General features: G+C 41.3%; 1 protein-coding gene across 7 annotated transcripts in view; it reads left to right on the forward strand.

Annotated features, from left to right (window-relative positions):
* Positions 1-17,435, forward strand: part of DENND1A (DENN domain containing 1A) — an 810,600-nt gene that overhangs the window by 239,083 nt on the left and 554,082 nt on the right. For all 7 annotated transcript variants that reach the window (XM_056541264.1, XM_056541257.1, XM_056541259.1 and 4 more), the window contains exons 4-5: positions 6,397-6,446; positions 12,496-12,615. In XM_056541264.1, the coding sequence (XP_056397239.1) occupies positions 6,397-6,446; positions 12,496-12,615 (170 nt within the window). The remainder of the gene's footprint in view (positions 1-6,396; positions 6,447-12,495; positions 12,616-17,435) is intronic.

Below are 17,435 nucleotides of genomic sequence, written 5' to 3' on the forward strand. Positions count from 1 at the left end.
GCAAAACTACAACTCTGAACATGCCTGGATAGCCGTTGGCTGTACGGGCATACTGAGAGTTGGAGTTTTCCAATGACTTGAGGTCCACAGTTTGGATATCTAGGCTCTTATGTTCCCAAGAAGAGGTCCAGGTCCATTCTACATGATAATAATAATTCTTTATTATTATAGCGCACACCGAGCCTAGGAGCCATGGTGCTGCCTGGTGGATAAGTCAACTATCCTTGATTTTGATTAGGAAATGCCCCATCCTTAATCTTTGCTACATTACTATTGCTCACTATAGCTATACCAGCCAATTTCTTTAAAATCGTGTATTTTGTTTCTATCACAATGGATTGTGCCCAATGACAAACTTGCATATGCTCCGTCTGTATTTCCATGGTTAGCAGGATCGGGAGAGAAAGAGTTAAATGATGCATTTCTAATTTCCACTCCATTGGGCAGGTTATTAGATTGGTATTGCTTGTTTTGGGGACAATGGAGGCGGTCCAGAAATAAATGAAGTGAGGAGCACTCGTTCAGTCACCATTGATAATTCATTATTTGCCAGCAGAAGAGAAGTCCCTGTACACACTGATGTTTAATTTATTAGACTGGTTTCACTTTGCTTTAGGCGTATCTTGTGTCATGCCCAGAACTACTTTATCTCTGTGTTCTTTTCCATACCACCCCGAAAAAATAATTATCCCATTACCAGCCGCCACTCATTGAATAGAAGCCGCAAAGGAGAGTTTCATACAATCAGACACATTAGCCAGGCTCTCACCGCTCTGTCTTAATGAAGGATCAGAAGACATTCTGGAGAAGAGATGAGCACTTGATTTATGAGAAGGATAATGCCACTGATACCCAGCTGGAAGGTGCCAAAGAATCTGTTCAACCTGCTTTGGTAGTCACATACCAATGGCAAGATTTGCTACCAATGAGCGCATGGGGGCTTAGTGTTTAGCACTGCTGCGCTTAAGTCCTGGATTTAATTTCTACGAAGGGCATTTCCAAGGAGTCTGTATGTTTTAAATTTGTTTACATGGGTTTCCTTCAGGTATTCCAATTTCCTCCCACCCCAAAACGTACTAATAATTAATATTAGTTATATTATCATCATGAAATGTATGTGGTTTTTACACAGCCACTACTAAGGGTGAATTCACACGGGGCAGATTTGTTTAAAACATTTCTATGACTTTCCTATTCATCTTACATACTGGCGAAGCTTAGAAAATGCTAAATCTGAACTCCATAGCCACATCCCTGACCAGTTGGGAAATGCCCTGGAATTGCCCACTTTTGGGCAGGGTATGAACAAGCACAACCTCTTGTAGGCCAGCTCTTGGAATTTGTCAAAATTGGGACTTTTAGCTAGCATAGACTTCCAGAAATGTATACACTGACACACACAGCCCCATTCAAATGTATGGAATGGATTTGTCAGTCACTAAAACTTCAGTAACAAATCTGCCACAGAATGGCTCCATTCTATGTAAGAGTAGTTGGATATAATGGATTCAGAGAAAACATAATAAAATATAGGCCTTTAAAATGTCCATTACTAGAAAGTATATACATTTTTTTGTTTGTTTTTTTTCCAGACATTTCAATTTCAAATTCTGTATATTATTCAAGCGGAATTCGAATCCACGTCGTGGATGTCAACTTAAAAAAATACCCTGTCTGCTGATGGTTGTGGATATCCCATTAAAATAAATGAAACTTGAATTCCACACAGATTTCAGAGCTGAATCCATATGGAATCTGACTGAAATTACTTCAAAATTACTTCAGACATCTGCATTGTCATCCAATAACAGGGACATGTATTCATCCTCTGGAAGTAGCCAATGAATTAAAGTTTACCAGTGGCTCAAAAAAACTTTTGACATGTAGCTAGAACGATAGGGGAAAGAAGCATGTGGCTGAATGCTTCTCTGCCGTTCTTTGTCTCTCAAAAGAACACGGAGCGCTCTCGCTGTGGAATCAATATGGAATCGATGTAGAGGTGATCGGGTAGAAAAACTCGCTCACCCTATTCCGTTGTGCTGGAGAGGCACAACGCTTGAAAGGGTGTATATATCCAAACGACTGCAGCGGATTCCCACGCTCAGCACAGAGCGTGCAAACAATGAAGACAAGGAGGAGAAAGGAAACAGAAGCCGTATCGCGCTGTCACGGACGCAGGTAGGATAAATCCAAAATATTGATATAAGCTGATTTATTTTGCACAGCGTGCACTTTTTTTATGCTTATATCAATATTTTGGATTTATCCTACCTGTGTCCGTGACAGCGCGATCCAGCTTCCGTTTCCTTTCTTCTCCTTGTCTTCATTGTTCTCTGTCTATGGGATTGAGATGGTCCCATAGACTTACATTATCAGACCATTTCGGTCATGTGGTACTCAGCCAGGGAGACAACGTGCTTAGCACACTTTTCTCTTGGCTTCATCTAACGATTGACCGACAACATATCAAAAAAATTTTTTGAAGACCGTGCCCCTTTAAATGACAGCAGTTTTGAAAATTGAAGAAGTAAAGGAATACTCCAGCTTTATTTGAGTATTTATTGACCCATCATTCCCAGGTGGCTGGCATATCAAAACATCAACTGGACTTATCTGGCTCCGCTCCCTCGGTGCCCTGATATTGCCGCTCCAGTCTTCTGATGCCATCCTCTTCCTGCTTTCTGGTGGCTGATGCATTACACTGCTGATCAGCTAGTCGCCGCCACATTGATGTCCCGCAGTGGCAGTGTGTGGTGCTTTGAGCCCCTGTACCAGGAAAGAATAGTGCTGGGGCTCAATGCATCACACTGCCTTCCTGGACATCGCTGCAGCCGACAATTTGCTGATTAGCAATGTGAAATGTTGACCACCAGCAACCATGAAGAAGATGGCAACGGAAGACTGTAGCAGCAATATCGGGCACTGAGGGAGCGGTGGCAGGTAAGTCCAGTTTGATATTTTAAATGCCGGCAACCCGGTATGATGAGTCAAAATGGTCCTTGCTGGCGTACACCATTTATTCTTCAGTTTTCAAAACTGCTGTCATTTAAATGGGCATCAGAAAACTAGAATGGTGATAGCGGGGCACCGAGGCAGCTTAAGACGTTGTTTTATATGCTGGCAACCCGAGGATAGTGGCACAAAAAAGTTCTAATCTGGAGTACGCCTTTAATATAGAAAGCATATTATCATTATATGTCTGTTTTTCTTTTATGGCTCAAATTTTGCAATTTTTTACAAGCTAGTGGAAAGCAATGTTTAAATGTTATTTACATGATGTCTTAGTCTATGCTTGTGCAAGGTTATAACTATGCAGGTTACAAAAATTCATGTAAGCACAATACAGTGGCCAGCCTATAGCCTTGGCCCACAATTGGGGCGTAGACGATTACACATTTTTGCAATGGTTTCCCCAAGTTCCCTGTTTTTCTGTTTGAGTCAAAACGAACAACAGGACAATAGGAAACATAGCGGTGATAAGCGAACGCATTCGCTGTGATTTTGTTGGAAGCTCTGCTGTCACTAGCTCCGTGCTCCTATGTGACACGTTGCTCTGTCTCGCTCCCCGAGCCCTGGTTTCTAGGTAACAGGCACCAGCTCTTGCAGTAGCACGGGGTTAGTTTTGCTTCCCGCACCCCATATGCTGTGCCTGGTGACTATCCCTCGAGGGGCAATACCTCTCGGCAGATTTCACATTCTTACTCTCTGATTAATTCCTCATTGTGGGATATGATCCGCCTCGTCTTCATTATTTTGCATTAGTTAATAAAAATTTGGTGGAAAGGCAAAGACGTTGCAGATTGTCTGATGTGTTTATTATTTTACAGTTCCTTTGGGTTCCTTCTCATATATATATTACACACACACACACACACACACACACACACACACACACACATATATATATATATATATATATATATATATGTGTGTGTGTGTATATATTTTTTTTCCTTATTTTATTTATAATTATTTCTGTACTGTACTAGTTATGTATATATGTGTGTGTGCGTATATAACACGATAAAAGTTAGGTTTGTGTGTATATATATATATATATATATATATATATATATATATATATATATGAGAAACTAGTATAAAACAAAAAAAAAAAAAAATATATATATATATATATATACCATATTTTTGCAGTATAGGACGCATCGGCATACAAGACGCACCCAATTTTAAAGGTGCTAAATCTAGAGAAAAAAAAAAGATTCTGCACCTAACAGTGATCTTCAACCTGCGGACCTCCAGATGTTGCAAAACTACAACTCCCAGCTTTCCCGGACAGCCAACGGCATGCTGGGAGTTGTAGTTTTGCAACATCTGGAGGTCCACAGGTTGAAGACCACTGGATAGGAGGTAGTATTCGCGTGTCCCCGCCGCTCAGGACCCGTCACCGCTGCCCTGGATGTCGCTCCATCGCTGTCGCTGCGTCCCCGGGGTGTCCCTGACGCTCCGGACTTCTTCTTCAGGGATCTACACTCTCGGTCACCGTCATCACGTTGCTATGCACGCCGCTCCTATTGGATGACGGGACGACGTGATGATGTCGAAGGAGAGCGCCGCCATGCAGGGGATCCCGGCACGGAGCAGACACAGAGGAGGCAGGTAAGGTCCCTCCCGGTGTCCTGTAAGCTTTTCAGGACGCCGCGATTTCTCCACGGCGCTCCCGAACAGCCCGACTTTCGCTTCAGACGTCTGAAGGGTTAATACAGGGCATCACCGCGATCGGTGATGTCCTGTATTAGCCGCGGGTCCCGGCCGTTGATGGCCGCAGGGACCGACCCGATAGGTGTGTATTCGCCGTATAAGACACACCAACCAAGAAAAAGTGCGTCTTATACGGCGAAAAATACAGTGTGTGTATATATATATATATATATATATATATATATATATATATATATATATAATATAACTTTTATTGTGTTGTTAGATAAGGGATTAATCTGGTCTCATTTAATAGCACCGTAAACCACACTTGTCCTTGGCAAAGCGACTACTTTTTCGCACTTCTTTTTCTGTCTTAGAACATTAACAACATTCGTGACCTGTAAAATGTGTATACTCTGCTAAGTGTTCCCTTGGAAAAAAAAGAAAGGCTAATTTCAGGGACTGCAAACCTCTTTGTAATATGTGGTTTTATTTGTAGTTGGACTTTTGCATCTTGTCAGCCTATATATTAGAACACTACATTCCGAAAAAGGATGAACTCAGTTGTACCAGTGCCAAAAATGACATGTCCTGCTTGTATTTCCTGAAGGCAGCAGCATAGTTGTTACATTGTATAAAAGATGTGCTCTATAACTTATTTTTTCTTACAAAAATTGAGGTTGCATTTAATCATTTGTAATCATATTTCCTGTTTTTCTGTTCTGTCATAGGAACAGAAAACCAAGTTAATGCCTTACTGGATCTATTGCAGGATTTACACCAGTGTTTTCCAAACAGTGTTTCTCCAGATATTGCAAAAGTACAACTTCCAGCATGCTGGGAGTTGTAGTTTTGCAACAGCTGGAGACACACTGTTTGGGAAAACACACACCTTGTAAAAAAAGAAAATGGCAGCAGCACACTTGGTCAACAAAATGGAGGCTCTTAGCGCACTTTTCAATCAAAACGTGCCCCGCCCCCCCCCCCCCATCCACCACGCAGAGGTTGCCTCATATAGGATGGGACCCTAACACAAATATTGAGCCTAACACTCATGACACTCACCTCTGCTGGGCATATAGCCTCTGACTGGGTGACATGTTGGCACACACCTACACCAATGTCAGCTAATGGACTACTTTGAGTTTAAAGGGGTCCATCATTTTTCCACAAACTTTTTTTTTAGAAAGGATGTTGTACTACCTTTTTTCTGGCAATTTTGATGGCAAATGTGAACATAGCTTTTACACAGGCATAACACGGATGCTTTTTTGCCTCAATAATACAGCCACAAGTCCCAGCCTCACTGCCATTCTGGTTACCCAAACAGACAGCTTGCCAACCCATGGTCCTATTTGGGCTTATGGCAGTAGTATGGACTATATGATGCTTGTGTGAAACCAGCTAAGGATCTATTCACACACCATTTTTGGAGCCACATTTGAGCCTTATTTTCAGCAATTGTTTTTAGACGTTTTCTTCTTTTAGTCAATTTTTCAGCTGTTTATGTCTTAAAATGAGGTTAAAAATCAGTGTGTGTGAACATAGCCTAAGGTGTGATATACAAGATGTTTCTGGAGCCTATCACATGAATGCAGTAAAAAAAAAAGAAAATTATCGGTCTTTCCATTTGTAATTGTCCTTTATTTTGTGTTTCCATTGTAACCCCCATTAACTTTGCAGTCCACATATATATTGCTGTTTACTAACTATTCCCTTTTTTCATTGCAGGAAGTCCTACAGACCATCCCAAAATTTTGTTTCCCATTCTCCTTAGACAGGTATGTACTAAATCCTAATATTTTATGGGTTATAAACATATGGTGTGATGCAATTAAAGAAAGCTGAAACCTACTAATAAGAAAGAAGTTTATTCCAACCTTGGATATGGTGAGGGGGTTCCATACAAATGCAGCAGCAGTTCTGGATTTCAAGTTCAAATAGTTTACAAATGGTATAGGAACTCCTAATGCTAAGATTTTGTAATATATGCTGTAAAGTTGTGGCTATCTTAGCTGATCCTAATAAAGGGGCTCTTAAAGGGGGTGTCTGACAAAGAAACCTTTTTTTTTTTTATCAGTAGTAATGTTGTTTTACAACTTTTTTGTTGTCGTCCATTCTTTTGCTCTGAATGAAATCTGTCTGCTCTGTTGTTTTTCATAAGCCCAGGATTCCTGTCTGGTGTACATTCTATTGTGAAATTCTTGTTCCTGTGTATACTCTAGCCGGACATTTAGCCAACTTTTACTATGTGGGAGGGTTTATGGTCAAGAAGGTGTAATGGGAGGGAGATAAAGTTGGCTGAGTTCCCGGCTTGAGTATACAACTGAAACAGGAAGTCCATTACAGGATGTACATTAGACAGGAGGTTGTACTAATAAGGACTACAGAGCAGACTGCCTAAAAAGCAGAAGTAAAGCATAATAGAACACAAAAATATATTAAAATGGCTGTATTTACCAATATTTGTTCATTAGACAGTTGAAAATAGGTTTAATTATCAGACAACCCCTCTAAATAGGCTGTGGTAGAACTGGGCTGGAACGGAGTAAAATTAAATATGGGTGGGCTTTGGAGGGAATAAGGTTGAACATTGATTTAAATTATTTGTCTGTATAAAGTGCTATTGATGTTTATGCATAACGATGCTATAAAAAAAAAAAATAAATGGGCAATCTCATAGCATGAGATGTCCCCTGAAGCTGACATGATCCGGAGTCGGAATGCTGGGAGCCCCATAGACAAGTATGGGATCTCTGACACTCCATCTCCCGATCACATCAGTCTCGGCTATGTATTTGCCCAGGACAGTTAAACCTATCTTGACAGGTACACTTTAAGTATAGCATATATATAATATTACATTGATACTGGCCCAATGTATGAGCGGTGTGTTTGTTTTTCCCTCTGCCGAAATTGCCACCAAAATCATAGCAGTATGAAACGCAGACTGTCTCCCTTATTACAATGATGTATGATTCAATATGAAATGCAGCAGTGTTTCAGAGGAATCATACTTCTAACATAGGCCAGCAAGAGGACTCAGAGTCATCAGGAAGGTTCCCCATAGCGTAACCCTGTCCTGCTGGTCTTTATAGTAGTTCTCTGCATATAGGAAGCTATCTATCAATCAAGACCAGTGGAGTCAAGAGAAGCCCCAAGGGACTTGGAGCCGCTCTCCCGGATAGTGTTTTAGCTATAATAACTTTAAAATACCAAAGTTATTCAGAGTAAATAATACACCATTCTAATAAGGGAGCCTTTCTGTGTTTCATGCTGCCCGTGATTCAGGGAGCATAAAACTGAGAACATATTCTCTGTAAAGAGGACCTATGGCCAACCAAAATAGATTAGTGTGCCCTGATCACACAACTTTTTTACAGTTTCTTAATATGCCCTCCCGTTCCTGAGATATTTGGGTTTATGGTTTGTCTGACAATTCAGGGAATCAGTCAGATGGGCGTGACCTTAATTTTAGTAATGAGAGTTAATATCAGGTGATGGGCAGGATTATACAGTATTAGAAATACACACCCCTCAATGTAAAATATTCATACCCCTTACCTTATAATCCCGCCGATCACCTGAACATTCATTACTAAAATGAAGTTCACACCCATCTGACTGATTACCTGAATTTTCATACAGACAATAAACCCTCATATCTGGGAAACAGAAGGGCATATTAAAAAAACTGTAAAAAAAGGTGTTTGATCAGGACCTCCTAAGCTATTCAAGGCAGTAACATCTCATTTTTCTTTCGGTTGGCCACAGCTCCTCTTTCAATAGCATAGTCTACTACAGGCATAGGCAACCTTCGGCACTGCAGATATTTTGGACTACATCTCCCATGATGCTCTTACAGCCGAAATGCTGATAAAGCGTCATGGGAGACGTAGTCCAAAACATCTGCAGTGCCGAAGGTTGCCCTTGCCTGGTCTACTACCTTATTTGTCTTCAGTATGCTAAAATAAATAATTATTTTCTCAGTGGGAGTCCATGGCAACAAATGCAACTCTTCATACAGATGTATTCATTGGTTGCTATCTGTCTGAGACAAAAATCTGATTTTGTCCAGTGCCTTAAAGGGGTACTCCGGTGAAAACCTTTTTTCTTTTAAATCAACTGGTGGCAGAAAGTTAAACATATTTGTAAATTACTTCTATAAAAAAAATCTTAATCCTTCCTGTACTTATTAGCTGCTGAATGCTACAGATGAAATTCCTTTATTTTTGGAACACTGATGACATCACGAACACAATGCTCTCTGCTGACATCTCTGTCCATTTTAGCAACTGTGCATAGAAGATGTATGCTAAGGGCAGCATGGTGGCTCAGTGGTTAGCACTGCTGCCTTGCAGTGCTGGGGCCTTGGGTTCAAATCCCACTAAGGACAACAATAAATAATGCGTTATTATAATAACATCAGCAGAGAGAACAGTGGTCGTGATGTCATCAGAGAGCATTCCAAAAAGAAAAGAATTTCCTCTGTAGCACAGGTAGGATTAAGATTTTTTAATAGAAGTAATTTACAAATGTGTTTAACTTTCTGCCATTCTTTGATTTAAAAGAAAAAAAAGGTTTTCACCGGAGTACCCCTTTAATAATGTGTCATCGTAGCCGAAAACCTAGTGCCCTTAATATTCCCAACCTGACCCAAATACCCAGTTATGTCACTGCTGTTACATTAGCAAGGGAAATACTCTTCCAAACAATCTGATATCATTGCAACATCTCACTATATATAGCTGGCCTTCTAACCTTTTGATATCACTTGGACAGCGAAGAGCTATGTTATGTTTATTGTTGTCCATCCTATGACGGGTAGGTATGGAGATATGTTTCATTATATGTATTATTTATGTTGTGTGGGGTGATTTTTTTTTTTATTCATTTTTAAATTGTGTTGTTTTTTGCAGAGCTTATTTCCTGTTCATTACATGTTATGTGTCACTTAATCTATCACAAGCATAAAGTGTAAGGGCTGGATGTATCCCTTATCAATATGACACATACATTGTGTAATTTTTGTGAAATGTAGTCATTTTTTAGATTAAAAACATGTCAGGCTATGCTCTCTTGTAGTACAGCATTGTTTGGGAACATGTGATACAAAATTAACCCAAAAATAGCAATTGAAGGAGAAAACAAAAGTTACACCAGCCACTACTGCAACCACAATGTCCTCGGATGTGTAGAGAATGAGCCGATGCAAAAGTGACTAAAATAAAATATTAGAAAGAAATGGAATTGTCCAGCGCAGGATATCAAGCAATGCGATTTTTATTCAGCGGTAACAGTGGGTGATGACAGGGTGACGCGTGTCATGACTAAGGCCGCTGAGCGTGGCTGAAACGCGTCACCCTGTCATCACCCACTGTTACCGCTGAATAAAAATCTCATTGCTTGACATCCTGCGCTGGACAATTCCATTTCTTTCTATTATTATATGGACTGAGGTCCGGTCCGTGAGCGGGAGGGGCGACCGAGTGAGCTGTGCCGCACCTGTTGCACCTATTAAAATAAAATATGTCTCTCTTGGCGGTGCAGACTTGTCAAACTAAAAAACTTAAATCCAATATGTAGCAAGAAAGCAGAAGTCGCACTCACCCAGGTAGATGCAAAATGATATCCATATATTAACACCAACAGTGATAAAAAGTCACTTTCACGCGGGGAGCGAGGGCGCGTGCGCCCTCGCTCCCCGCGTGAAAGTGACTTTTTATCCTGTGATCCACTGTTGGTGTTAATATAGGGATATGATTTTGCATATACCTTGGTGAGTGCAACTTCTGCTTTCTTGCTGCATATTGGATTAACCCAAAAATATTGGGCCTTTTCCCAATCAGGAAATACACGAGACATTGTTTTTTAATCCATATATTCTTTAGGCCGTGTATACATCAGCATTAGAGCTGGAGTCAGCTCTAGTTTTCTTATACTGATAACCCCTTTAAGAAAGTATCCCCTATCAACACTATAGAGGTGCAGTCTCACACCCCACAATCACAAGAACAGGGACCTGGCTCTCCTTGCTGCACAGAGCAGTATAGGCACGGGCTTCATGCATTGCCCATGGGAGCATCGGAGATAAATGAGTTCTGTACTCCCGTAAGCAATCCATGGAGAGCATGCCGTCCACCAATCCATGCAGTTTGGAGAGGTAGGGATCAGACACTCAGTTGTTAAAGATGTCCAGCTGTAAGAAGTGTATCCCCTGTTTGCAGGGTAGGCGATAAATGTCTGATCATTGGGGTCTGACCGCTTGGACCCCGCACAATCTCTCGTACAGGAAAACAAGTTTTGTACCCAGCTCGTCAGCTGGTGGAAACATGCCCCCTCCATTCATCTCTATGGGGTAGGCTGAGACATGCGAACACTGTGTCTTCGCCTCTCCCATAGAGATAAATGGAAGGGGCGTGTTTCCATTAGTTGACGTGCTTGGTGTGAAATGTTTCTTTAAGCAGAGCTGTTGACCCGTACGGGAGATGACAGGGGGTCCCATCGTCAGATCCCCCGCCATCAGATATTTATCCCCTATCTTGCGAATAGGGGATACATTTCTTACCGCTGATCATCTTTAAGTGCTGGAGTACTCCTTTTACTAGAGTACTTAAACGTTGGTTTGCTAAACCAGACATCCCCTGAAAGTGATACTTAAATCCTCTAGGTCCCAATGCAAAATTTGCTACATTGCCCCCACTTAACATGAGTCATTTATAATACTGGGTGCTGCCTTATGTCTCAGAGGAGTTATTGAGCCCCCGCAGGCATCAGGGCTGCCTCTACACCCACTATTGCAGTGTTTCCCAACCTGTGATCTCCCAGCTGTTGCAAAACTACAACTCCTTTCATGCCCAGACGGCCTTTTCCAAGGCATGATGGGAGTTGTGGTTTTGCAACAGCTGGAGATCCACAGATTGGGAAACACTGTCCCATATCTGTACCCGGATTAAAATTATACCAATCCTTTTACGGAAACTGTATTTGTCATCTATTCTCTGGTGTTAATTTTTGTATATGGAATATGCTTAAAGGGGTACTCCAGTGGAATATTTTTTTTTTTTAAATCAACTGGTGCCAGAAAGTTAAACAAATTTGTAAATGACTTCTATTAAACAATCTTTACCCTTTCAGTACTTTTTAGCAGCTGTATGCTACAGAGGAAATTGTTTTCTTTTTGAATTTCTTTTTTTGTCTTGTCCACGGTGCTCTCTGCTGACACCTCTGTCAAGGTCAGGAACTGTCCAGAGAAGCATAGGTTTGCTATGGGGATTTTCTCCTTCTCTGGACAGTTCCTGATATGGGCATCAGGTGTCAGCAGAGAGCACTGTGGACAAGACAAAAAAGAAATTCAAAAAGAAAACTATTTCCTCTGTAGCATACAGCTGCTAAAAAGTACTGGAATGGTAAAGATTTTTTTAATAGAAGTACGGTAATTTATAAATCTGTTTAACTTTCTGGCACCAGGTGATTTAAACAAAATATATTTTCCACCGGAGTACCCCTTTAAGCTACTGCATCCATGTCTGCTGTTATATATGGCAGACAGAGTGGTGACACTTGTAGTTCCCAGAGACTTTGCCGCCTATGACTCTATCGTAGCTAATTAGATCCGGATGGTTGTAGCTGTAAATCAAGGAAGGAATTTAAGGATGTAATCCGCTTCAGTGCTAATAAAACTGACTCCTCTGTGGATTAATAAGACACCATTAACCCCAGCACAATAAATGCAACTCTTATATATGTGTATGTATATATGTCTGTGTGCATATAACTGGGGCTATGAGACGTATTTATATCTTACATGTCTTGCTTTCCTTTTTTCAGCCTCTCGGCCAGCCAAGTCGGGCAGAACTTTACATTTGTGCTGACTGACATTGACAGCAAGCATAGGTTTGGCTTCTGCCGGTTATCTTCAGGCGCTAAAAGCTGCTTTTGTATCTTAAGGTAAGGCCAGCTGTGTCTGCGTGTGCAGGACATGTCATGTCTACAGTGTTTCAGCTCATTCATCATCAGGATTCTAGATGGGTGGGTGTCAGCTTGTGGGTTTTTGTCTTTTTTTTTTTTTTTTGGATTGTATGGGGGATATGTGGTATTCCCAGTTTTTAATAGTAAGTTTCTCCATTCTTAATAACGATTAATTTTTACAAGGTTGATCAGGTAGAAACCAAATCACTTGTTTTATTCATCATCCTAAAAAAAAAAACAACTGAATGTTCGGTTATTTACCAGTAAAATGGCGGACACTAGCAGAAAACCCAACAGACCCCGTTTAAGCTGTTGGGCTCCGTTTGTCCCTTTCATGCAACGATCCGGCTGTCTCTATTTTCTGTTCCTAAACAAAATCCGCCACAGAGGCCTCCGATGCAGATGTGATCCAGGCCTTATTCTGAAAAGGACCTAACAGTGCTTTATCTGAAGATTTAAAGTTGTCCCCTATACATAGGATAGGATAATTAACTGACCGTGGGGTTTGACTTTTGGGACCATCATGATCAAGAAGGGTCAGTTGTCCCCCAAGTGAATGGAGAGGTATTTCACATTCCCAGCCACCACTCCATGCACGCTCTATGGGAACTCAGCAAAGTTTGGAAGCTCCATAGAGAATGAATACAGTGGTGACCAAGCTTGGCTCTGCTGCTCAGTCCATTGGTGGGGACAAATGTCTTCCATCCCAGGATAGGGGAAACTTTTCAATCTGCATAACCACAGTGGAGGAGTTTGACTGGAGTAGCAGTCAGTCATGTGTACTGCAGCTTCACTCATAGTCAATGGGGGAGATTTATCAAAGGATTTAGACTGGTTTTTCATGTCTAAATTTGTCGCACAGAAAGTCGCAGTCTAAATCTGTGCGACTTTTGCTCTAGAGGATTTTTAGAACATGATGCATGCAAGTCTATTTTAGACTGAAATGCATTGAAAAATGCATTGGTGCTGAATTTATCAAGTGCGACTTTTCAGCGACAAGTCGCATAGGCTGAAAGTACGCCGAAATGTCAGACCATGTTGGAGCAGGTTTAAATATAGACTAAAGCATAGATCATGCAGTCGGTGCACAGAATTTATCAAGAGCTGTGCGCCATTTGATAAATTCGGTGCACAATAGACCAGACTAACCCTCTGTAGTTTGGTCTATATTGATGCGGGACATAGACAACTTTGATAAATCTCCCCCAATGGGTCTAGGAGAGACAACCGAGTAGGACTTTTCGGTCAGCCCAGTAGACAAAGAAGCTTAAATGGGTACTCCGGTACTCCAGCATTCTAAACATTTTATTCAGAACGCTCGGAGCCTGAGGCCGTGATCGTGACGTCACAGCCATGCCCCTCGTCATGTCACGTCACGCCCCCTCCATTCATGTCTATGGGAGGGGGCATGTCTGTCGACACGCCCCCTCCCATAGACATGAATAGAGGGGGCGTGACTCAACATCACGAGGGGTGTGGTCGTGATGTCACGATCACTGCCGCAGGAACCCCGTGTTTGTTTAGAACGCCGGGTGCTGTGGGAGATCCCGGGGGGCCCTTTGGATAGGGGATACAATGTCTATCAGCGGAGTACCCCTTTAACATAGTGATTGTACTCTAGGTAGGCTATAAAGTATATAAAACAGAAAATAACTAATTTAGTTTTTTATTTCATTTACTGAAAAATAATTTGTATCATTTTGGGTTGTAGATATTTTTGTTGTTTGGCTTCGCTTGTGCTTTACTTTCTTGGATGAAATCATGTGTTGGCTTCCTGTTTCCTTTTCTTAAAATAATCCATATTGTGTAAAAGTGATTTTTTTTATTTTTTTTTTGTGAGAACCGAGCCTAACACCAACACCAGATATAACAACACATTTGAACTCGTGACTATACAATCTTCTCTGGGACGCACTGTTATGTTGCTCTTTCTCTGTCATATTGCTGTCTTATAAGGTCAGCTGATAACACATGAAGTTCCTGTTCATCTTCAGGGTTACTCGCTCACATCCTGTCATTTTTCACTTCATATTGTCCCTTTAACCCCTGTGCACTCTCTCTTTCATTTTTTTTATCCGGGCTTTCGGCCATATCGGGATCGCTTGGACATTTTGTGATGCGCTTATGAATTAAACAGAACTGTCTAAGCTTAGAGAACTCTTATCTGGTCCTGTCATAACTTTATCTCCATTGCAGCTTTGTATATTTAAGTTACACAAGCGCCTGTTTTGCAAGAAAGTTGTGCGGCTGCTACAGTTTGTGAGTTGTCATTGGGGTTTACAGGACCTTGAACTGCTCGTCCGTTTTGGTGTCAGCTAAACGTGTGGGTCAGATGGAAAACTTCGCCCAGGCTTGTTAATAGAAAAGCAAGTGAAGGATTGCTAGACAGATTTCTTATTTTATCATATATAGAGGGCGCTAGATTTTACCTTGACAATGTGACTTTTTTTCTTTTGTATTTTTTTTTTTTTTTTACAGCAGCCAGTACATAATTATTGTGATTGAAATAGATAAATACCATCTAATGTGAGGTAGATTATCTTAAGTAAATATACTGTAAAATTTGCAAAGATTTATGCACATGTAGCAGAGCTGGATTGGTCGCCGAACTCTTTGGAGCCCTTTAGTCTTAAGATACTGTAGGTTTTATACTTACCATACACATTAAATAAATGTTGATTTAGCCCTCTGTTTTTTTTTTTCAGGGGCCAGCCATCTAATGTGAATGGGGGCCTCCTATCTCTTCCCCAACTTCAGTTGTTACGGGGGTGAAGGATCAGGCTTTTAACATGCCCAATCGTTTTGTTTTTAGGGGAGATCAGAGGAGTCTGGCAGCGGTGTATCTCCCTCTCCTCATTGACAGCACATACTTGATAGTGTGCAGATGTATGGAGGGATCGGTAAAGATTTGGTCCAGGGACTGTCCAATCCACCAAACTGCAGTTATCGCTACGTGGGTGATGGAAATTATTTTGTAACTTTCACATGAAAAACTTATGCACAATATGCTATTGAGAGGTCAAGTGTATGGGGGACAGTCTTCAACCTGAAATACCTCCCTCACCCTTGCTCTCTGATATTGACTGACATCTTTAGTGGTCTCCATCGTCATCATTCAACATCTTATCTGTTAAAGGTGTCGATCCAGATCAGAAGGGAGGGTTTACAGGTCCATGTTAGCCCAGCGGATGCTTCTTTTTATCCATTGGGTGGATAAATCATTAAAACTTAATCTTCTTGGTTATTCTGGCAGTATTATCAGCATCATGGGATTGTTTAAAGTGTACAGGTACTCTAATTTCCCATCCATTCTTCAGATCAGGCGGGGAGAGACAGGTTTAGCGATGCAACCGTACAACGTTTAGTGAGTTCTGTGCATGAAACTCGCTGCGTGCCATATGGTTGCTTCTCCAACCGGACCGTTGTAGGAGTTTAGATCAATAGAGATAGGAAAACGTCTGTAAACCGCAGTCTGAGACAGTTACACTGTTCAATTGTAAGGCTTCTCTAGCTGTTTATTGTCTAAACACACAAAATGTAGCTATATTCACACTGGCATCACGCAAAACAAAACCTGCTTGTCTAGCACTAGCTACAACTTCCACTGGCCCTCACTATACAAGTGGCTTACTACCAGCTTCCTGACATAACAATACTTCAAATGTGTTACCTAATACAAAAAGAGGTTAGCTAACCTCAGAATTTCCCATCAAGGTCACTCACACCCAGCCTTTCTCTAGACTAGTGGTCTCCTGATGTTGCAAAACTACAACTCCCAACATTTAATATTCTTAATCCTTCCAATAATTATCAGCTGCTGTATGCTCCAGAGGAATTTGTGTAGTTCTTTCCAGTCTGACGACAGTGCTCTCTGCTGACACCTCTGTCCATGTCAGGAACTGTCCAGAGCACGAGAAAATCCCCATAGCAAACCTCTGCAGCTCTGGACAGTTCCTAACACAGGCAGAGGTGTCAGCAAAGAGCACTGTGGTCAGACTTGAAAGAATTATACAACTTCCTCTATATCATACAGCAGTTGATAAGTACTGGAACGATTAAGATTTTTGAGTAGAAGTAATTAAAAAATCTGTTTTTAACTTTCTGCCACCAGCTGATTTTAATTTTTTTTCCCAGTGGAGTACCCCTCTAAAAATGTTTTTCCTTCTTAGTACCCCTTTAAAGATGTCACTGTTGCCGTACCTTTCGCAGCCATAGAACTAGCTACAGTGACCACCATAAATATGTTAACCACAGGGAACCAGTACCAACCACCTTTTTCTCTCTCTATTCAAATAATATGACACGTGTGTATGCAAAGTCCATATATAGCAGTGTTTTTTCTAAACAGTGTGTCCCCAGCTGTTGCAAAACTACCACCCCCAGCATGCTGGGGGTGGTAGTTTTGCAACAGCTGGAGACACACTGTTATATAGAATAAATGTATCTTAGTGTGTAATACATAACAAAATAGACTGCCTACTTCTCTCCGTCTGGCTCAGAGGTCACTTTCCTTTGATTGAACATAATGTCCGAGGGGGCCTCTCACGTGGTGCAAAGTGAGAATTGTTTCTAATTGAGCAGAAACATGTGGAAGGATCAGGAATATCTCGGGGGATTAGACAAAAATTCCAAATTTGTACTACTTCCAGGCTGGGCTCAGAGCGGGCTCTGCTGGGAATAGATGTTAGTTAGTGTGACCTGCGACCCTGGAATCTGTTGACAAGGGTCCCAGCCAGGACTCAGCCACAGAACGCTTTTGTTAAGACCAATTCACAGCTCCTTTAAAAAACTGCAGTCGG

The sequence above is a fragment of the Hyla sarda genome, chromosome 9 (genome assembly GCF_029499605.1).
Source record: "Hyla sarda isolate aHylSar1 chromosome 9, aHylSar1.hap1, whole genome shotgun sequence".
NCBI classification, from domain to species: domain Eukaryota; kingdom Metazoa; phylum Chordata; class Amphibia; order Anura; family Hylidae; genus Hyla; species Hyla sarda.